Here is a 23425-nt window from a genome sequence, read left to right as displayed (position 1 = left end):
TATCCTTCGGCTCCTCCGTCCTGTGCTGTAAGGAGAGGCTAAGCATAGAATTACGTGGGCTAGCCTCTGATAGGGATTTGGGCTGATCTCTCTAGATCCAGTCTGAGACCATAATCTGAAATAAGCATCTCATGCCCGGGCTGCATGAGATGGGGAGACAGAGAGGCATTTGTCTTCCAGTGTTTACGAGCTCTTGCCTTTTCTGGCTGGGTGAGACTGAGCTTAGTTTTAATGTGCCCCCATGGCTGATAAGGGGTGGCGGCCCTAAACAGCTGTGGGATAAAGATGTGAAAGGAGGAGTGGCACACGAAGATAGCAAGTGGAGCCCGTTGATAAGGATGCTTCCTGATGCCAGCGCTGGAAAACTCAACTTGAAATGGTTTCGACAATAAGGACATTGTGTCTCAAAGAGAGAAGGAAAGAAGCCCCAAGTTAAGGTGGCATTAACCCAATTAATTTACTGGTTTAACAACTTTACTCAGATCCCAGGTCTCTTCACATTTTCTCTTTGCCACTGTTAGCTTGTAGCTCGTGTCCTCAGCTCGTAGTCCCCGTGGTCTCAGGTGTCACCGTACCAGATTTCATACACAGAATGAGTGTGTCAAACTGAAGAAAGGCTTGGAGCACCTTCCCGCTTGTATGCCTCTCTCTCTCTGTTTTGGAATCAATGAGGAAATTTCCCTTCATGCTGCATCAGCAGGCTTGGGTCACGTGCCACTTCTGAAGCCAGTGGATGGTGGTGAGGAAGGGGAATACCTTCTAGTAGGTTAGACGAGTGGGTGGTTTACAGCCAGCCATGCCCTTTGCGGGGTGGTGACCAGGTTTGGTCAGCAGTGGGCAGAGTCTGTGGGTTCCATACAGCAGTCAGCACATGAATCCTGCAGCCACATGTCCAAAATGTAGAGATGCAGAGTGCCCCAGGCCAGGTCGGGCTCTGAGGGTCAAATAATTGCTACACTTAGAGAACTTACCAAACTCAGCTAATAATACTGAGCTTCACATAAAAACCAGGCATTTGGTGTAGCCCCAATAAAGCCCCAGAAAGGTGAACTAGCAGAGTCTAGATTTTTCTATAACCACAAAAAAATGGAAAAGTCATTAAATGGGGAGTGTGAGCTGTACTGTTTTCTAGCTGCATGGCTTTGTAGAAGACTTCATAATCTCTTTGATAGATTTGCTCATGTTCTTACATAATGAGATAATATTTTGTAAACATCATGCAACTTCTGTTAGGATTAAAACTTATGTACAGGCTCAGACTGTTGTTAATGGCAGCTAGGATGGAGGGGGTGGTGGTGATGATTGTGGCTATGATGGCGGTGGTGGTGATGGTAGTGATGGTAGTGGAAATGGTGATGGTGATGGAGGTGGTGGTGGGGATGGGGATGGGGATGGTGTGATGGTGGTGGTGATGGTGTAGCGATAGGGATGTGGTGATAGTTATGGTGGTGATAGTGATTGTGAGGAAGAAATGGAAGGAAGACGAGTTAAAGGAGGAGAAAAGTACCAGCCTTTCCTTCTTCACAGTGGGTCATAAGGCTGGGTCATAGGTCATAATGGATGAAAGAAAGACCTTATAAACTGTAAAGTTCAGCCATACGAGTTAGCACTGTGGTGATGATCATGTCATTTAGCAAACCTCCTAAGCACACTGCCCATCTCCCTTCACCATCATTCTCCATAGCTGAAATAAGTCACCTCAAGAGACATTGGTTTGGCACAGACCCAGGGAAAGTATGTGTCACTGTAGGGCCAGGGGCTTCTGAAGCCACAACAGAACCTATTCCTGTAGATCAAAGGGCTAAGGAGGGAGCTGGACATGACTGTCCAGCAGACAGGATACAGGGAGAGTTTTTGTTTTGTTTTTAAGTGGCTTTGATAATAGAAAGCAGATGTGGGACCTCAAGTCTCTGGTTTTTGCTGAAGTGAAGAGGATCCAAAGAAGACAGTGAATGTGCCACTGATGTGAGGACAGCTGATGTGGCCAGGGAGGGAGAGGACACAGAGAGAGGCAACTGGGCCAGTGCTGCTGGCCACTCAGCTGTCCAGAAGAGACCCTGTGGGAGCAGGCAGAGCTGGGACCTGGGAGGAGGACACAAAGCCCCAGGGGTGAAAGAATGTGTCCACTCCACAAAGGTGTGTTGCATGTCTAGTGTGCACAGCTCCTATAGGTACAGGTGCCAGGGCTGTAGCAATGACAGCAGCTGCTGTTTGAGTGACAGCTCTGTGATTTTAATTCTCAAAATGATCCAAGGTAGGCATAACTGTTCCCAGTTCTCTGGTGAAGAAACCGAAGTTTAGAGAGATGATGTAGCTTGTCATAGGAAAAGTCTGATCCCAGATGTGTGTGGCTCCAGAGCCCTTTTTCCTCAACAATTTGCCTTTCATTTAAAGATACTGTTTAACCAAAGGTGATAAAGACACCTGCTTCTGCCCTGCAGGTGCTCTGTCCCTGGATGGGGGAGGAACATGGAAGCCGCGCATACCATAATGCATGCTCTAATGGTAACATGAACAAGGGCTCTAAGGCCATGAAGAGGGACTGATTCCACTCTTCCAGAGTCCAGGGAGGCAGGTAGGGGTTGGGAGGTCCAGATCGGGCTGCATCTTGGGATGAGACGGAGTTTGCCAGGTGGAGGACAGAGCAGGGATGGCAGGGGCCAGGAGAAGGGCATGGTGAGACTTTGCTGTGGCTGGAGTGTGGGCTGGTGGCCAAAGGTGCAGCTGGGGGTCATGTCATGACAGACCTTGGCACCATGCTAAGGAGGCTAGATTTTGTTTTAAGGGCAGAGGGGAACCATAGAAGGCTTTGGAGCAGTAGATCCCCCTGGGTGTCCAGGAAGCAGTCGGGAAGCTGCTTGAACACCCAGACAACCCATGATGGTGCCAGATTGGGAATGGACAGTGGGATGAGGCAGAAAGATGGTTATGTTTCCCTGGGCCAGATGTTAGTTGGGCTCCTTAAAAGAACTCAAGCAGTTAGTAGAGAGTTTGAGGCCACTGCTGTACCTTCCTCTCATTTGGGAAATTACCTACTAGCCCACAGGTCACTAAGCATATGCCCATTGTCCCCAGGAGTAATTCCGCCCTGATTGGTAATATCTCTCACCCTCTCCACTCCATTACCCCCAAAGAAAATGTAATATCTTTTTTTTTTAACCTCAGACAGGAAGGGATGGTGGCCATTCTGAGAAAATCAGAGCTCCCCAATGACAGATAGGCAGCTCATAAAGACGTGACGGACCTGAGATAGAGGAGGTCAAGGGGAGAAGGGAGGAGGCTGGCCTGTGTGACATTCAGGCTTCCTTTCATCTCGGGCTGCAGTTTGGTGGAGGTTGATTGTTCAAATGCTGGCTTCAAGCAGAGGAATGAAACAGGCTGTGTCTGCCCTCTAGGGTTTAGCGTTACAGAAACACAGGCTCAGAGGAGGCCGTTGGGGGGGGGGGTGTTTGGAGCAGTGACCTCGTCTCCAGGAGCTGCCTGCGGGAGGTCAGCACAGGCCAGGGTGGAGGACAGTGAAGGCCTAAGGGGAGCAAGCTGGGCTGACCCCCAGAGGTCTGGTGTCAGTCTGTCCAGAGCACCTGTGCCACCTGCCATGCTGGGGCAGCTGAGGCAAGGCCGGCCTCTAGGGAAGAAAACATAAATGCAGGAAACTGATAAATGAGGAAGTCACTTCAACTTAGCATCACGGGCAAGCACAGAGAAATAGACCGTGGTTTTGTTTTTCACGGAGCGACTGTAAAGCCAGGGACTCCAGCTTGCTTTTCAACTCACCCAACTGCAATTGCTACTTGCCCTCAATAAATAGGTGAATTGTTCTTTTTGAGGCTGCTTTGCTCTTGGGCCATTAAATGGTTTTCCGTGTCCCTTCATCCTTTGCAAAAATGTCCTGAATAGAAAGCCAGAGCATTTGAACCACCAGTCCCCTTCTAAATAAAGCTTCTGTTTGAAGCCTTCGGGATGGACCTGCCTCCTATCTCCCACCTCCCTGCTCAGCTCCCATCTTCCCAATCCTGGTGCCCAGGCATCTGTCCCGGTCCTCCTACCAAAGCCCGCACTGTTCAACTTTCTGATGAATTAGCCATGTTTTAGCTGATCCAGGTTGGAACTTGACCCGCTAGGGGCTAGGAAACCTTTAAGACCCCCAAGAATGCTTTTTAAAAAAAATTGTGATAGAGTATAAATAACATAAAATTTGCAATTCTAGCCATTTTTAGGGGATGATTCAGTAGTGTTAGTTACAGTCACAATTTTGTACAGCCATCACCTCTGTCCCCACCCCAAACTAAAATTCTGTATACCCATTAAGCAGTGTCTTCCCATTCCTCCCTCCTTCCAGCTCCTAGTGACCTCTTTTCTACTTTCTATCTCTTTGAATTTGTGTATTCTCGGTATTTTATACAAGGGGAGTCATACAGTATTTGTTCTTTTTCGACTGACTTCTTCCACTTAGCATGAAGTTTCCATGGTTCCTTTATGTCATAGCATGTGTGGGAAAGTCATTCCTTTTTAAGGTTAAATAATGTTCCTTTGTATGTGTATTCCCTATTTAGTTTATCTATTGCTTGGTAGATGGAAATCCACTTCCTGGCTGAGTCTCAAGTACCATTGGAGACCCCAAGGGTGGGATGCCCTATCTAGTGATGCCTATTGAAAACCTTGACCCAGAGCTTTCTCAGCCCATAGACAGGGACAGCTGCACTGTGGCAAAAGACACACCGGATCTGTCATTAAGAAACCTAGGTGCCCATCCCCTGGGCAAGAGGTGCAGCCCCTATCTTCTGCACAATGAGGAAGTGGGGTTGTGTGTCTCTTGATCTTACAGCTTTGAACATTCTACACATCTGTCAGTCTCCTGAGAGAGCACTGCTTCAATGTGGCCTGGGGCTGAGCAGACTCTCAGGAAGTGTTTGTGATGCAGGATGAATGCACGAGAGGATCGGAGGGCGAGGAGCTCAGGTCTCTTAGCTGGAGAAGAGACCGGAGACTGTAGTTAGAGGTCAGGTTGAACAGTACTTATGTTATGAAACCATCTGGAAAACAGTGTGCTGTGTGAAGTATTGTTATTGTGTCTATTGTCTTTTCCCTTGTACCTCGATAAAATCGTGTAAATGAGCTTCTCATCAATTCTGTTTGATGTAGAATTCTTGGTAGCCTCAAAAAATGCATAAATTCAAGTAGGGACACAGTCTCTCTGGGTATGAATTCTCATACCTTGGCTCTTTCACAGCGCAAACCTAAAGCCTTGTAGTGCTCAGCACAGGAAGATGGGCATTTCACAGCTTTACAGTATTTGTAGCTGTGCTGCAGAAACGCACCTATATGTAATGACACATCAGTCCCTCCCTGGTTGTCCTTGTCCTAAAAGATCTAAACTAACCTAACTTCTGCTCCTAAGGAGTTTGTGTTCCCCTAAAGCACCATTATTAATAATTTTTAGATGATGGGTATTTTTATTATAATGTTTATTTGCACTTATGATGAGTCCCAGAACAACAGGAAGAGAAAGTGAAAAAGAGCTCTTAGCTCCATTCCAGGTCCTGGGATCTAGCTGTACCTTTGCCACATCTGCACCACAGGCTGGTGAGCAGCATCCTCACTTGCCAAAGCATTTCAGAGGTGTTTCAGAAGTCATCTATAAGTTGGAACACTTTGCTGTTCCAAGTTATCAGAAAAACTACAAAAGCAGTGATCCCTCTTCTTGAGTAAAATTGTATGCAGAATCCAGCAGGTAAAGTCAACGAAAGTCTTCCAGAGTGGTTGGTAAAGGCAGCCACTACTTTTGTGTGTGTGCGAGTGTGTGTGTGTTCTCTGTTCATATTCCATCATATTAGCTCTCTGGACTCTATTTAGCCAGTTAGGACTCCTTGGACAACTCAACCCAATGTGGGTTAACGTGGCATTGCTCTGGCTTAAGAGGGGATGAGGTGTCAAAGCCCTGTTTTTTCAGCCTTCCCCTCACCTGTTCCAAAAACATGCTAGGAGCCTAGGTCTGTGAGTGTGCACATGTGTGTGTGTGTGTGTGTGTGTGTGTGTGTGTGTGTGTACACACAGATACGTAATTTTAAAAATTTTGTGTACATAAGAGGAAACAGACGCAGAGAAGTAAAGTGACTTAGCCTAAGCCACACATATCAGTTGGTGGTGAATTAAGATTATTGAGTCTTACCATCAAAACATTGTCTATCAAAATCTCTGTCCCCTAGGAGCTTATGATACAGTTGACCAGGTGGGACATGTGTGCATGGGAGGATAAATGGAAAGCTAAGATAGTGCATGCTCATCCATGCCGAGCTCCTTTGGAAGGCATTGTCCTCCTGGACTGAGGCTCCCTCTCCACTCAGATTCTGAGCTCTTTATCTCAGCTCTCCAGCACCCAGCCACATACATAAGCACATTTGTGAATGTTTGAGTGAATTTTTGATTGAGTGATTCACTGATGTGTGGGGTGGATCCTTCTGTATCACTATGTGTTATTTACCAGGGTGTGGAACAGATGTCACATGGCATGGAGTAAGGAACAGCCTTCATTAGGAAAACTTATGTAGGCCAAAGTTAATTAAGAGAAGTGTCACATATCCCCCAATCCCCATATCTCACAAAGTTATGCAGCAGGTCCAGGATGCTGCTGAGTCTGCATCCCAGTGGAGGGCCCCCTCCTCCCCTACGGTGCTGTCTTTTTAAAGGGCACATAAGCAAGGGAAAGTAGTCTTGTCAATGAGGGAATAAACAGACTGCTTGGTGCCGGGCAGTCTGGATTGGGGGTGCCAGCTGTTTATAGGAAGTTGTCTGGGAATGCCAGCTTCCTAGCATGTAGGGCCCTTGGAGTCTTTGGAGTATTGATGTTCTCCTGGAGGGGGAGGAAGGACTCTGAGCTTGGGTGCTGTCTCTCCCAAAAAGTTCATTTCTAGGCCACCCAAAGAGAACTCCATGTCACTTTCTGACAATTCACTTAGTTGTACCATCCTGGTCTTGAATAACGGAGTAGATGGATGGATGGATGGATGGATGGATGGATGGATGGATGGATGGATGGATGGATGGATGGATGGATGGATGGATGAGTGGATTGGTGAATGATTAGATGGATGGATAAATGGGTGGGTGGGTGGGTGAATGGGTAGGTGGATGGGTGGATGGGTGGACAGCACAGGAAGTCGGCTTGCTCATGGGGTGGGGGCAAGATGACTGGGGCTGAGTGGCTGTTTGATAGCTCCTCCCTCTCTTGCCTTCTACAGGTATCCTCAGCTTGCAGCTGCCCTTCTGTAAGATGTCTTCCCTGTTATCATGGCCTCATGTACGCTCTAACCCAGTATCACCTAATTTGAAAAGGCTGATGCTTCCACACATCATAGATTGTTCCTGGGTCACAACCACCAAGGCAGCTACATCCGCAGACCCACTGTAGGGTACTAAAAGGGAAGGATAAAAGATGAGTCTTCTAGATGGTGACTGAATCTGAACCCTCCGCTCCTTTCCTGATACTGCCTGATGGAGGCCTTTGTCAGCACCTGTGCTGGTGGCTTCCCTCAGATTTTGAGTTGCCTCAGAAACACCTGGAATCGTCTATAATACATATTGCTATGCTTCATGGCCAGGAGATCTATTTATTAGGTCTGGATGGGGCCCAGAAGTCTGCAGTTTTTAGCGTAGCATCTTCAAATTGCGTCATTCAGAGCTGGGCACAGTGAGGCCAGAGCTCATTAAATGTCTAGGAGATGAGAAAGAGTGACTGGGGCAGAGGGTACCTGTCCCTGCAGAATTACCCGTCACACTCCCAAGTGCCCCAGATTTAGAGCACCCTGCCAGCCAGCTTGGCAGGAGAGGTGGGCCTTTGCAGGCCATGCCCCTTTCCAGAATGTGCATGGACCTGGATGTCTTTAGTGAGCTCCCTCTGACCTGGCAGAAGAGGAGGGCCTGGTGATTCTGAGTTTAGTGTCTCCTGGGGACAGTGGATGGGCAGCCCTGCTTTGGAAAACCTGCACCTGAATGCACATGGACAAGTATTTGGTGGCTCCAATGAGATTGGAGCTGAAGCTCTTGCAGAGAAAAGCAGTGGAGCATGAAGGCATCCAGGCAGCCTTTGCCTGGTGGGGGCCATTAAGGCTCTGTGCTGGGGGCTGAGGAGAAGGGAGCAATTAATGGTGAGGGAAGTGAGAGAATCAGCACAGGGAGTCGGCTCGCTCTAATTGAGTCAATGAGTTTGCCCTGTGGACTGTGGCACCCAGGGACAGGAACTGCATCCTTAAATGCAAAGCCCTTCTTCAAGGTAGCAGGGAGAGAAAAGATAACCCTCTGCTCCTTGAGAAAAGAGCTGGCCTTTTCTATTCATCACCCACCCTGGCGACTGCTTCCACGGTCAGGTGGCTCGTTTCTTTGGCAGACCTGGTCTGTGTCTTTGGGCAGAGTCTCGTCTGCTCACGGAAGAGATCTCAAATTTCTGGATCCATGTATATGAGCAGGTTGTCTTCTGGCTGCTGTGACAAGACCTTCAGTGTCTTGATTTCTTTGTGGCTGGCTGTATTGCTGCTGTTATGGAGGGTACTCAGCTGGTACCCTCCCAGAACCCTGTCTGTGACCTTCACTATTTTTTACTGCAGAATCGAGGCATGTTGAAAATCATGGGGTTCTGCTCCAGCCCTTTGCTCAGCATCCTTCTCCTCTCTCTTGGTGTTTTTTCCCTTTAGATCAAGACATTATGACTTTTCTTCAAAGAGGGTACAATAAGATGTTAATTGGTTTAATAAGATGTTTAGAAAACAATGTGAATTTGTGTACCACCCTAATATTTATAATTTAACAGAGAACTTTGAACACACACACACACACACACACACACACCCTTTAATCCATAGTGGATTGGAGCTCTTATGGTTGAAGAAGTTGTGGATTGGAGGTCCACTCTTTAGTATTCCTTATGTCTACCACAGAGGAGGGAGCCTTCTCTTTCATCTGCCATCATGTGTTCTTTGTTTGTTTGTTTGTTTGTAGTTGGAGCCGGACAACATGCCTTTATTCTATTTGTTATTTTTTTTACGTGGCGATAAGGATGAAACCCAGTGCCTTGCATGTGCTAGGCAAATGCTCTGCCACTGAGCCACAGCCCTTGTTGTGTGTTCTTAACGATGGGATTACATTCTGAGAAATGTGACATTAGGTGATTTCAGTGACATCATGGAGTGTACTTACACAAACTAAGATAGCTATGATGTCACTAAGTGACAAAGTCTTGTGGAATTTCCATTGTATTTGCAGTCTGTGGGTGACTGACATGCCTTCATGTGGTACCTGACCCTACGTGTGAGATCTGCTGGTTCAGAACTTTCCACATCCCTAGTCTAATGACTTATTTTTTCTCTTTTTTTTTCTGTTTTTGTTTCCTAGGAACGAGTGGAATATCTCTTTCTCATAATTTTTACTGTGGAAGCATTTTTAAAAGTAATCGCCTATGGTCTTCTCTTTCACCCCAACGCTTACCTCCGCAACGGTTGGAATTTACTAGATTTTATAATTGTGGTTGTAGGGTAAGTATATCTGTCTTTCTCCTTTCCTTGCCTTACCCGAGCACACCTCTTTCTCCCTCTCCTCGTATCTCTTTTTGATTTGGTCATACCTGTACTAGCCTTCAGGCAATGAAAGGATGTTAACAATCACTTTGAGTTCAGACTTTTTCTGAAGGGAGAGGAGCTATTACCTAACAGCACCACTCCCACATGCATCAGCATGCACACACACACACACACACACACACACACACACACACACAGAGGCAGATATATACACACATGCACACATGCATGCCCACAATATATACACAAATACTTGAATTTGTGTGCTCTTAATGGCACCAGGGTCCTCTGTGCAGATGAAGCAGTTCCTCTGCTTAACGACTTTTCTCTCCCCCTCCAACCACATCTGAGCCAGCAGTTCTTCTGACCAGCTTTCCCACTGTATCACTGAGCAGATTTAGTCAGGTTGCCCTGGGAGTATCCAGCCCACCCGTGTGGCATGATGTGAGGATGCCTGCCGAGCCTATGCCTTTGGTCCACAGATTGCTCATGTATACCATCCTGTCCCCAGCTCCACAGTGGGCCCTGCTCTGTGGCCCCAAGAAACCAGATTGCTTGAGACAACTAAGTGAGAAGGAAACAGAACTCTGAAAGGCCAAGGTGGTGGGTAAGTCCACCCGGCCTGAGCTGAGGTACCTTCCTCCAGATACTGTTCCATGTTAGGATGAGGCATAGTTGATAGTGGCTAAAAAAAAAAAAAAAAAGAAAAAAAAAGAAAGAAAAAAGCAGGGTCAAGAATCCCATTTTGGAAGTGACAATTTCCTTATCAAGAAGTTTCCTTTCAAGATTCTCGATGACATAGTTGTACCTCACAGGCCTGCATGCACTGTGTGAAATAGAATACCTTAGGACACAGTGGATGAAGTTCCAATGACTCCTGTGTTTTGTTGATAACGGGGGTCACCTGTCCAGCAGCTTCTCTTCAACAACAAGCTCGCTCTTCCAAGCTGACCTTGTGTTACTTGGTACCCAGCAAATGCTTCCATGGTGGCCACCCTGCATGATTCCGGGTCCCCACAGCATTCAGTAAGAAGAGCAGGATGTCAGGAGGCTGTTATACCAGGCGGCTATTTTTGGTGACTCCCTTTGTGCTATCCCAGTACACACCTGAGCCACTGCGGGCTTTAACAGAGCACTCGCCATTCATTATCTCGGGGGAGCGCCTGGTCTTTATGGCAGGAAATAACACAGGAGCAAATCAAGATTATTTACAAGTTATTTCCTTGTCCTTGGCCATCTGGCTGGCTCATAATAGTTGTTTGGAACGTGTTAGGGTTTTTCCTGTGTTGTCTCATGTTGCCTGGCCAATGAATGACGCATTTTGGCCACATGAACATCAGGGGCATTTGGGTGTCACGAGGAGTACTAAAGTTATTAGCCATTAATAGGTCTGGCTGCAGGGACCTGGGGTAAGGACACAGCTCCATGAGAGGTTTTGCCACCGCTGTTCATGCCAGAATAAACAGAGTGGCTAAAGAAACGTCTTGAATGAACTCAGCAAATAAACCCTAGCAAAAGTCCTAAAGGTGGGTTGTTTCCTGTACCCCTAAATCCTTTTTAAATTCAGCCTCTTTCTCAAGGCCTCAGTCTCCTGATAACCTGTGACACATGCAAAGACAGAAGCCTCAGGAATGAGAGTTGACACTTCTGGGACCAGTGGAGAGATGGGTTGACTTGCAGGACAAGTTCATAAACAAGGCAGAGATGCTTCGTGTTTATGAAAAGGGCTGAATTTGACTAGATATACTCTGCTCCATTCATGTCCTTACTTACCTGAAGCTTGAGAAAAGGAGACCAAAAAAGGGGAGACCTCAAATAGGAGCCCTGGGAAGGCAGGACCATGCCTTCCTGCTCAGGAGAACATGCATGGCTGGCCGATACTGCATGTTTGCAGGGTTTTTTGGCCCTTTCTTCATCCCTTAGAGTGTTGGTGCTCCCCACGTCGACAGGAGGCACACTTTTCATTGGTCCAGAGACTAGTCACTTCTCCCTGGGGTTTTGGCCCTGAGGCTGATGGAGACAGGGAGGCATCCAGATTTGGCTCTCTTCTGAAAGATGCCTCTGTGTAGTGTTTTAAACCACAGAGGTTATGAGGCCAACACTTGCTCAGCTTGCAGTTCACCATGACCTTTGGGGTGTCTTCTCCCTTCATCTCACACTTGGCCATATTTAGCAACTAGTTTATCTTTTCCAGGAGCCTTGATCCTAGGTGCTCTCCACCCAGTCTAAATCTCAGCTCATCCTTCCAACTAGAAAAATGATCCTCCATCCCCAGAGGGTGTAGCTCACTCCTGCTCTCCAGCCATGACTTTTTTCCTGCCCCCTTTATAGTATTCAATGAACCTCCCTCTGCTTTCCTGAGTCTCTTAGGAAATCCTGGGCCCCCTCCCTCTGTAGCTAGTTAACCGAAGGTTTCTTCTAGCCTCCTATAAATCAGAGAAGAGGTCAGGGCTGCCAGTCTGCCTCGGGGTATATCCCTCTTGTCTCTACATTCCCATTCTGGGGGCTTGTCACAGGAGTCATTTCCTTCTCAAAGCGGGGGAGTCCCCTTGGTGCAGTGGGGAGATGGGACCAATGAGTGAATGTGGAGGGGACTTAAAGGGCCTCTGTGATCTACCTCCCCTGAACCCAAGAACCAAGGACTCCTCAGTAGGTCCCTCACTCGGGAGATTCTATCCCACCACAAAGCCTTTAGTTACATCCCTGTCTCCCTCACAGCATGGCCTTGCCTTTCTGATTCCTTGGGTCCTATGGAGCCTCCTTGTCCTCCTCTCTTAAAGTTCCAGCAGCTGGCTGCAGAACTGCCCATCACCTCCCGAGAAACCCACAGCCAAGCATCCACATCAGGACCCACCCCAGGGTCCAGCAGGCACAAAGCAGTGGTTTTGCCCTTACAACATCTAACCAGCAGTCCCCACCCAAACACTTGCTGTACCCATTTCTAAATTATCTATCCCTTCAAAATTGAAGGACAACACTTAATGAAAGAGTTTCAAGTTGGGGTAGGGGTTAATAGAGAAGAAAGCTGTCTCATTTCTGCTTCCTTCACTGAATAATATTTTGTGAACATCTTGTATTCCAATAAGCATATTGCTTTCTTCCAGGAAATACTGGGAACAAAATCTGGTTTGGATTTGGAATGTTGTTTGACCAGCTTGCAAGCTGGTCTCCATTTCCTCAGGTTTCAGTGATCTAGATTTCAGTGGAAAGAACACTTCTCTTGTAGAGAAAGGAATCCACTCCCCTGATCCTTGGCAACTTCTGCCTGGAACTCAAGACATAGGAATCCAACTAACATAGGAAACCATCAGATTGCCAAACTAAGTCACAGAATCAAAGAGTTAAGAGACTTGAGAGCTGGGTGTGGTGGTGCGTGCTTATAATTCCAGCAGCAGCTCAGGAGGCTGAGATAGGAGGATCGCAAGTTCAAAGTCAGCCTCAGCAATGACGAGGTGCTAAAGCATCTCAGTGAGACCCTGTCTCTAAATAAAATACAGAATAGGGCTGGGGATGTGGCTCAGTGGTTGAGTGCCTCTGAGTTCAATCCTTGGTACCAAAAAGAAAAAAAAGAGAGAGAGAGGGGAGAGAGAGAGAGAGAGAGAGAGACTTTAGATGTGGTCTGGCTATGATTTTCGTAACTTTATTTTTCTCAGTGCTGGGGATTGAACTCAGGGCTTCACATATGCTAGACAAGTACTTTACCACCGAGCTATATCCCCAGCCTGTATTTCCTTCTCTCTCTGGTGATGCTGGGGTTTGAACTCAGAGCCTGTGCATGCTGGGCAAAACTTCTTTTAGGTGCAAAACACATTATTCAAAGTCTCACTCAGGCCAAGTACATAAAACAGATAGAAGGGGGCTAGGGACACAGCCCAGTGGCAGAGTCCTTCTCTAATAAGCTCAAGGCCCTGGTTTGATTCCTAGCACTGGGGGAAAAAAAGAAAACAGAAAGGAAGCCACTGTTAAGTCTGGGATAGTGGTACTAGAACCCCAGACATTCAATTCTGACCTCACTGCCCAAGAAGTCCCTTAAATCCTTAGTCTAAACCACCCCAGCATCGCCTGGCAGTGCCTGGCTCTGACTTCTGCCAGCCAGCCTTCAGCTGCACCTGGGCCCCTGTTCATAGGCCCAGTTTCCTGGAGCATGAGCTCAGGAAGCAAAGTTGCCCCAGGCCGTTGTTCAGATGTGATACCGCGGCACTCTGGGCTTCCTCCTTGGCCACAGGCCCCCCTAATGGAGAAACAATCCAGGACACATTCTGACAATGACTTATTGAGTCATTTCTAGGCATAAAGGACAGAAATTGCTGCTGCTGCCCTTTTCCCTATTTTTCTTGGTTACCACCCAAAGCCCAGAGTGCCTGGGTCATCCTTCATCACATTGAGTCCCTTTCCCATCTGATTATGTGAACCTGGGGTCTAACCTTCCCTCTCACCACCTCACTCCTGAACCCTTCGCAGTGTGCCCTCTGGTCCCCATCGTCATCATCTATTCAGGACAGCACACCTTGTCTGTAAAGAGCCAGATGCTGTTCAGCTTTGTGACCCACGCAGCCCCTGGTCCAGGGGTCTGTGGCTGTAGAGGAAAAGAGCCACATGGAAATGAGTGGGTGTAACTGAAGCCCAGGGAGACTTTGCGGGCCCCACTCCTGCCCTGCGTCTCAGCTGTGTTTCTGGTCACTACCTTCCCTTTCTGGCTCTCCCCCAAGCATGCTGCTTCCCTGCACCCCCTCAGGGGGTAGCACCACTCTCTTCCAGATGCGTCATTCCAGTGGAGGTGGAGAGTGGGAGGGGCCCTGCCTTCTCTTCCTTTCTGTTTTCAGACCTCCCCCGTCCCCCCTTCCTGAAACCCTCCAGTGTGGCTATTCTGTCATCAGACCCTGTGCTTCCTACTCCTTATTGCCTACCTTTGAGTCACTCTTCCATGCACCTGGAGGACGTTCACTCTGGGCTCACTCCAGCTCTCTCCAACACTCACTACTCTGCCATCTGGCCCTCTTGTCCCTTGCTGCCTTCTCTGGGGATTCTGACCTCCATCCTGTCTCAGTTGTCCATTCCCAGGGTTGTAGCCAGTCTCCCTGCCATAACTGATAACCGCACCCTCCCCATGAGCTCAAATCCAGCATCCTACTCTCACCAGCACCGCCTACTTTGTCAGCATGCTCTCTTACACCCCTACTCCGTCAATCCACTCATCCCACCACATTCTCTCGGTTCCCCTCCCTCTCTTGTCCTTTCCACCAGTGTAGATGCCACAATCCATTGTTACGACCACTCACTGGCATTTACACTCAGTTTTTTACTCCTCTCTTCATTTATCTTGCTCCCCTGGAAAAACACCAGCCCTAATCAAGTCCAATGAGATGGAGATCCACGTGGTACTGGAAAGGGCTGAGAAAAGTCAGCTAAGTCTTGCTTCCCTCTCGTGACCAGCAACCTCAAGCCAGGCCCTGGTGACACCCAGCAACCCAACCACATGTCCCCACCTGACCCCTTTTCTGCTCCCCTGATCATTTCCCATCTTTGCCTCTCTCTTCAAACTTCTAGTACCCCCGCCCCTTCCACATTTTCAGCTGATGACTCTAGTACCTCCTTCCCTGAGAACACAGAAACAAGCAGAAGAGGACTTTCTTACGTTCCCACAGTCACATCTGTCCTCTTCCAATGTGCCTTCCTACCATAGATTTCCTTCCTGACTCTTGAAGGACGTGAACCCTTCCAGTGATCACTCCTCTCACTTCTGTACCATCAGCCTTCCTCATGGTGTATAAAGATGCTGTGGTGTCTCCCATCAGAACCTCTCGACTCCACAGCCACTTGTGGTGACCACCTTTTATGTTCTGCTCACTTTTATAGCAAAAATGCTCAAAAGAGTTGTCTATAAACCACATTGTCTTTATCCATTCATTGGTTGAAGTTCATTTACGTTGCTTCCATTGCTATAAACATTCATGTGGTTGTATCACTGTAGTAGGCTGATTTTAAGTCCTTTGGGTATAGACCCAGGAGTAGGATACTAGATCCAATGGTGGTTCCATTCCAAGTTTTCTGAGGAATCTTCATACTGTTTTCCAGAGTGGTTGCACCAATTCACAGTCCCACCAGCAATGTATGAGTGTACCTTTTCCCCACATCCTCACCAATATTCATTGTTATTTGTATTCTTGAAAATTATATAGACACAGGGAATATTACTCAGCCATAAAGAAGAATGAAATTATGGCATTTGCTGATAAATGGATGGAGCTAGAGACTATCATGCTAAATGAAATAAGCCAATCCCTCCCCAAACACACAATGATGGGGTGGGGAGAGTAGAAGTTCCCAGGATTAGACAAAGGAAAATGAAGGGAAGGGAGAGGGGATGGGATTAGGAAAGACAGTAAAATGAATTGAACACAGCTTTCCTATTTCATATATGAATACATGACCAGTGTAATTCAACACCACAAGAATGGGATCCTAATTAGGATAAATTATACTCCATGCACATACAACATACACTCTGCTGTCATGTATGTCTAAAAAGAACAAATGTGAAACTTTTTTTTTTAAAAAAAAGAATTGTCTGTATGGTAGCCACACGTGGCCTTTCTGCACTTGAGATGTGGCTAATTTGATATGAAATATTCTTTAAGTATAAAACATACAACGTATTTCAAATATTTAGTACAAAACAAAGAATAGCAAATATTTACAGAATGATATGTTTATTTATTACATTTTTACATGATAATATTGGGCCAGATAAATTATACTGTCACAGTTAATTTCACCTGTTTTTGCTTTTTTAATGTGGCTATTGGAACAGCTAACTTAAACACAGGCTCCCATTTGTGGCTTGCCTTAGATTTCTGTTAGATGGGGCTCTCTTTTCTCACTGTTTCCACCTTCCCCCATTTGCTCATGGACTTACCTGTTAACCTTTTACCCCATCACTCTGCTAAAGCAGATGTTTCTAGATGTCCGAGGTCCTCATTTCGCTAACCCAGTGGCCAGTTGCTCATGGTGGTATCTGCAGCACTGAGGCTGGTACCCATCACCTTCTCACTGCCACTTCCTTTGTGGGCACCATTCGCTCCACTCTCCTCTCCTGCAAGCCACTCCCATCAGTCTCTTTTGTTGGTTTCTCCTGCGTTGACCTTTCAGTCTTGGAGGACCCCACCGCTCAGTCCTTTTACACCTTCATCTCTACGCCAGCCTCCTAGGTGATCATATGATTTGACTTTAAATACAATGTGTCTATCTACCAAATTTTTTCTTCAGCCTGGACTTTCAGACACATTAACCCGCGTCACAGTACTCATTCAGATGTCCAGTCAATGGCTCAAGCATCAGCAAGTTAGCAGTAGAATCCTGGATATCCATCCTGCCATATCTCATCCTTCCTGCTCAAGACAAAAATATCGGAATCATCTTTCATTCCTCTCTTTCCTCACACCTCACAGCCAATCCCATTACTTGATCTTAAAATGAACATAGAACTCAACTCCTTCTCATTGCCTCCGACACCGCTGCCAGGTATAAGCCCCCAACGTGTCCCTCCTGGGCTATTGCAACAGAATGGAGCCTGTCACATAGTAGTTGTTCATATTTATTGGAGGAATAACTGTAAAGGACAGACACACAGCGTTAGAAAGGAATTCTCTGTGTCTCCATTATGTGTGGATTGTTCCCACTTGAAATTCTTCATTTAACCATTCAGGCATCCACTCGATCAACATATATCTCCTGAGCAACCATTATGTGCCAGTACAAAATAGATTCCTATGGAATTATTTATTTGTACCCAGAAGTAAATCAAAGAGAGGGGATTTCCAGGAGCCAGGGGGTGGGAAGGGAAGGCATGTGGCTGTTGGCACTCATGGGAGGTGGAACTAGGATGTTGTGGAGGGGTCAGAGGGCATCCCAGAAGAGACAGCCAGCGTCACCTGCCTTACACATCTGTCCAGCACCTCCCAGCTTGAACAAAGCCAGATGTGTTCTCAAGGCAAATGTTCTGTCCCTCACCTTGTGCAGCCCCCTCTAGGCTGTGGTGACACTCTTGGAGAGAATGCCAACTTCCAGCCATCCGTGGGCCCTCCCATGTATACACCTAGGTGTGTGCATGGCCTGCTAGTACCGGCTTGTTCAGAGATTGGAGCCCCAGCAGGTCAATGAAACCTGGTCCTGACAGCTCTGCTCTCTCTCTTCTCTAGGCTTTTTAGTGCAATTTTAGAACAAGCAACCAAAGCAGATGGGGCCAATGCTCTCGGAGGGAAAGGGGCTGGATTTGACGTGAAGGCGCTGCGGGCTTTCCGTGTGCTGCGTCCCCTGAGGCTGGTGTCTGGAGTCCCAAGTAAGTAAAGCCGTTATTCCTGTTCACCATGGTACCTTGTACCCAGCTTCCACTTCCTTTTGCTGCACTGCCAGGAGCACTCCACAAAGGAACCTGATTTCCTATAAAAGGAGGATGTTCTTACAAATGAGTCCCTTGTTTTAAAGAATCCAAGTTCTGATGCAAGTACCTCGATATGCATGTGGTCCCAGCTCCTATAAACACCTGGGAAAAAGTTCACAACGGACACATAGCCAAAGGAAGACTGCCGACACAGAGCACAACCCCACAGTCATCTGAGCAGACCCCACCAGGCCCTGAGCTTGGAATTTAAATATATTGGCTGCAGAGGAGCCAGGAGAGGGGTATTTATTGCAGCCAATGAGATCATCTGTACTTTCTGTATTTTTCCAGAGAACCTCAGGAGAGCATTGCTGGGTGTTCTAAAAGCTCTCTCTTGCCATTTCTCCCAGCACTGTCTTCCCCTCCTTCTTTCATGTCAAATCGGGCATCCCAGGCTTCAGGAGCCTGCTGTCATTGTGGATCCTATCATTGTGAATCCTATCATTGTGAGAACTATTTTTTCCCAAGAAGTGGTACTCAGCTTCTTGAAATACTGTCCACCAAGAGATTGGCCACATTGACAAGTTCCCTTCGATCCCCTATGGATGCACCCCAAAGAGCAACTTTGGAGACCTGAATCAGCTCCAGTATACCCCAGCCCCTGTGCCCCCCGGGAAGAATTCTGAGCTTATTTTCTGAGACTTTACACTTTCAGGTCAGCACCTTCAGGCCATGACTCATGACACAGGAGACACCTAAGCTTGGGCTGGAACCAGACCAGCTTGGAGATGGGGGCAAGAAACAGGAAAGCAAAGAGGTCCCCTTTGCTCCCTGTGCCACACACTGAGCACCTGTTACATGTGTGCTGCTTGATGATATCTCATAGTTGTAGAAATTTCACCACAGAAATGTGAAGGACCCTTTATCAACCTGTCCATTCCTTTTTGTACATTCTTAGAATAGTGAAAAAATCTTACCATAACTTTAAGTAGCAGCTGAGCCAGGACAAGACCACGTCTCCTGACTTCTAGTCCCAACTCATTTTCCTATCATACTTCAGTACCTTCTGTGAAGAATGAAGGAGTATGCAATCCTTGATTGTCTTAATTTTACACAGACCTCTGTCTCTTCAATTATACTAAAGGCCCCTTGAAGCCCAGGATTATGCCTTAAATTGTCTCTGATTGCTGCAGTCTTGCCTAGATAGGTCTCTAGGCAAGGTAGGGAAATTTACTGAATAATTAAAGCAGGAGGCTGACTGTTTTCATTGCAGAACTCCCTGGGTAAAGACTGTGGATCATCTTAAGTTCAAAAGCAACATAGAGATAAGCCTCACAAGAACAATCATAGTATATTTTCTCTACTTGGATATGACCATCTTAGGAATAGAAACAATATATATGAATATATTTATATGATGGCCAACACCCAACTTTACTTTCTTGAAGTCGAAGTGATTGGATTTCTTTATCACTCATCCATAACTCAGTAGACTGACATCAGGATGTGCAAGGGGAGGGTGAGAGTGACTTGGAACATAACTTTAAGGTGCTTATGATGATACACCAATGTGTCAGCAATAGGAACTATGAATTAATCCCAAACTTCAGACAATGGAGCTATCATGGACATAATAAATCTTATCTTGTTATGCAAGTGCTTATTAGGGGCCTTCAGCTTCACAGCCTCATGTTGGGTGTTGGGGCATCCCATAAAGATACTTGTGGACTTGCATCTGAGGAATCTGAGAGTCTAATAAGAGAACACCAGTCAGCTGTTGCTGCGGGAACAAATGATCTCAAACTCTCAGTGACCTGCAACCAGACATTCATACCTGGCTCATGGCACATAAGGATGTTGTTCAGCTGCAGTTTTTTTGAAATCAGCTGGGCTGTGGGCTGGACCAGGTTCTGTGTGCCATCTAATTCCAGAATACAGAGAATGGTGGCCAGAGAAGCCATCATGTAACTCATGTTGACCTCAGGACAGAGACAGATGCTCACTACAGGAGGCATAGAGCAACACCACACAAAGAATTTCAGACTCATGCTCACATGTGGCTGATAACACAGCTGCTCACACTGCATTGGCTAAAGCAGGTCATATCACTAATCCCCAATATAATGGAACTAAGAAGTATAGTCAGCTCTCACATCCACCATCCCGTACCTAAGGATACAACCAAACGTTGATCAAAAATTCCTTAAAAAATGTGTCTATCCTGAACATGTGCAGACTTGTTGTCTTGTCATTATTACCTTAACAATAAACAGTAGTGTAACAACTATTTGTGGAACAATGACATTCTATTTGGTATTATAAGTAATCTATGACATGATTTAAAGTATACAGGAGGATGCATAGATTATATATGAACATTGTGCCATATATATATATATTTTAAATACATATATTTTTTAAACCCTGAGTATCCTTGGATTTTGGTATTTACGAGAGGTTCCAGAACCAATTCCCCCTGGATATTGAGGAACAATTGTATTCTGTCCCTGTAAAGAAGCATGGACAAATAATTGTGAAAAAACAGTACAATCTGCCGCAAAGAAATTGAAGGGATTATTATCAACAGAAATAGTTACAGTAATTACTGTAGTACAGAGATTCTTAATTAGAGATGCACATGGTTGAGAGCTACTCAGTGCATTAGAAGGGAGGGTTAGATTAGTTTGGGTAGCTAAGGTTCCACTACAGAAGAAACTTCCTAAAGAAAGTGCCTTGACTTCATCCTCACTTAAGTAATGGTAGAACTGTATTATAGTCAGTAAGTGGTAACATTCCTCAGAATTCTCATGGAGAAGGTACAGACATAACAGAGAACCTCAAATAGAGAGGCCTAATCTTATTTGCTAATGCAGTTCAAGATGATATTTTCATCCTTAAACTGGGATGGTTTTGCAGCAGTGGGAAACCTTGCTGGTAGCTCCATGCTTATGCATAAGACCAAACACTTTGTCTTGATTTTATGGATCACCAATAAAAAGACAACAGCTCTTCTTGGAGCACTTTTTTGATACCAGGGATTGAACTCGGGCCCTCACCCCCTGAGCCACATCCCCAGCCCTGTTTTGCATTTTATTTAGAAACAGGGTCTCACTGAGTTGCAAAGCACGTCACCATTGCTGAGGCTGGCTGTGAACTCGTGATCCTCCTGCCTCAGCCTCCTGAGCTGCTGGTATTACAGGCATGTGCCACCACAACCGGCTTTTATCCAGCTTTTTCCCTTTTTGAGGAGTTTCAGCAAACTCCCGCAAAAGAGTCACCTCTCCCTGTTGCCCCCAGTGCTTGTCCTGTCATTCTCTCTTGAATGTTCTCCAGTCAGGCTTTCGCTCTCACTGCTGCACCAAAGCACCCCTTGTCAAGACCCCCCGTGATAGGAAAGCAAAGAGGTCCCCTTTGCTCCTGTGACATGTGTGCTGCTTGATGATATCTCATAGTTGTAGAAATTTCACCACAGAAGTGGGAAGGACCCTTTATCAACCTGTCCATTCTGTGATCTCCACGTGACTGCACCCAGTGGCCGTTTCTCCAGGGCCGTTGCATTCAGTCTGTCTGTAGCATGAGTCTAGCTGCTGAAGTCAGCTGTCCCTTGTTGGTAAACCACTACCATCACTTGGCTTCTGAGACACTCTTCTTTTTTAGCTCTGTCCTTAATTCGCTTGGTGAATTCCACTTCTTGGAATCCTTGCTGAGTCTCCTCTTCATCTTCTCACCTTCTTAACATTGGAGAGCTCAGGGATAGATCCTTGCACTCTTTTTTATCTACACTCATTTCTAGCTATCATGTCTCATTTAGCCTCATGGCATTAAATATCACCTGTTTATCTTCCAACAACGACCAACTGTATGTTGTCATCCCAGACCTCTCCCCTAAACGCAAGACTTGTATATCAATAGTTGGCTCCATTCCTTTTATCAAATATCTAAGAAGTATCTTGACCTAAGCATCTCCATATTGGTACTTTCCATCTTCCCCAATTCTTTCCTGTGTCAGTAACCTCACCCTTCCAGCTTCTCAAGCTAAACATCTGGGACTGGTTTCTTTTTCTCACTTCCTGCATTCAATCCATTGGAAAATGATATCAGCTTTACCTTCAAACTATGTCATTAATCTGACGGTTTCTTCCCACCCCCTCCATTGCCAGTCGCCATCATCTCTCACCTGGGTTATCACTGTAGCCTCTTAACAGGATTCTCTCCTTCCACCCCTTCCCCGTCACAACCCAAGCTTCACACAGCAACCAAAATGAACCTTTTAAAATCCAAGTCGATCTTGTCAGTGCCCTGCTCAGAACCCTCCCAGGCTTCCCTGAATTCCTGAATGAGAGCCCAAATCCCACAGGCCCTGGATCTCGTCTCTCTCCTCTCTGACCTCATCTCCTTCCACTCTTCCCTTCTCTCTCTTTTTCTCAGCCTCAGTGAACTCCTTGCTATTCCTCCAACACTCTAACCCCGTCTTTGAAGGACCTTTGCACATGCTGCTCCTTCCTTCTGGAATGCCCTGCACACGGCCATCCACACATGTGCCTGCTCTCCTGCTCACCTCCTCAGTCTCTGTTGGGGTATCAGCTCCCTCCTAGGGTGCCATCACCACCCTATTCCAGTTACCCCCTTCCCATTTCCTATGCCTCTTCCCTGCTCCGTTTTGCCCGTCTCACTTGTCATCATGCGTCATACTCTGCATTTTCTGGTTCATTTGTTTATTACTTCTTGCCTAACTAAAATGTAACCTCCATGGGGAAGCAGTTCAGGGTTGCTTGTTCACAGCTGTGTCTCTGGTATCTACAGTGGAAGAAAAATATTTGTCGAATGAATGGACATCATCACATGAGCGCCCAAAGCTGTGGGGCATCACTACCCACAGCGTTACCGAGAGCTACCCAGCTCACCAAAAGAGTGCTGATGCTAAAGACTGTTTATGTTTATGTGCTTTCTTTAGCCTTTCCAAAGCCTTTACTTCTTTTTAATTTGATCTTCATGACAATTGTGTGCTGTGTAGAACCAAACGTAAGTGATATATAGATATGCATGGTGTTACTTCTAGTAACAAAGGTTAATTGAGCGATTTTTGAGATTCACAACTCTGAACCAAGTGTGTTAGGGGCCCACAAAGCTCCTGCTGTTTTTAAATATCCATGTATGTACTAAATGCCACTGGAGTCTACAATCACAGGTTATGCAGGGAGAGTTGACAGTGAGAGTACAGATCCATGACTCACTCATCAATTTGTTCAAAGAGATCTACTGAGCACCTAGCTGGCGTAAGGGTTGGCTAGCCATCATCCATTATCTCAGGTACAGAAGTGAGTCAGAGGCTAACTGTTTTCAAATAGCTTAAAATGTAGTCGGGAAAATATTTATAAAAATGATATATAGAAGAAAAATTTACGATGCCCAAACCATGTTTAGGTATGATGTGAAGAGTTCTGCAAGGTTTGGGGATGCCATACTTTTGGGAGTA

General features: G+C 46.3%; 1 protein-coding gene across 50 annotated transcripts in view; it reads left to right on the top strand.

Annotated features, from left to right (window-relative positions):
* Cacna1c (calcium voltage-gated channel subunit alpha1 C) overlaps positions 1–23425 on the top strand; it is a 625112-nt gene that overhangs the window by 377670 nt on the left and 224017 nt on the right. For all 50 annotated transcript variants that reach the window (XM_078015416.1, XM_078015421.1, XM_078015414.1 and 47 more), the window contains exons 4-5: positions 9385–9524; positions 17768–17907. In XM_078015416.1, coding sequence (XP_077871542.1) covers positions 9385–9524; positions 17768–17907 — 280 coding nt within the window. The remainder of the gene's footprint in view (positions 1–9384; positions 9525–17767; positions 17908–23425) is intronic.

The sequence above is a fragment of the Ictidomys tridecemlineatus genome, chromosome 6 (genome assembly GCF_052094955.1).
Source record: "Ictidomys tridecemlineatus isolate mIctTri1 chromosome 6, mIctTri1.hap1, whole genome shotgun sequence".
NCBI classification, from domain to species: Eukaryota; Metazoa; Chordata; class Mammalia; order Rodentia; family Sciuridae; genus Ictidomys; species Ictidomys tridecemlineatus.
The sequence above is the reverse complement of the archived record's forward strand: the minus strand, read 5'-3'. Positions and strand labels throughout refer to the sequence as shown.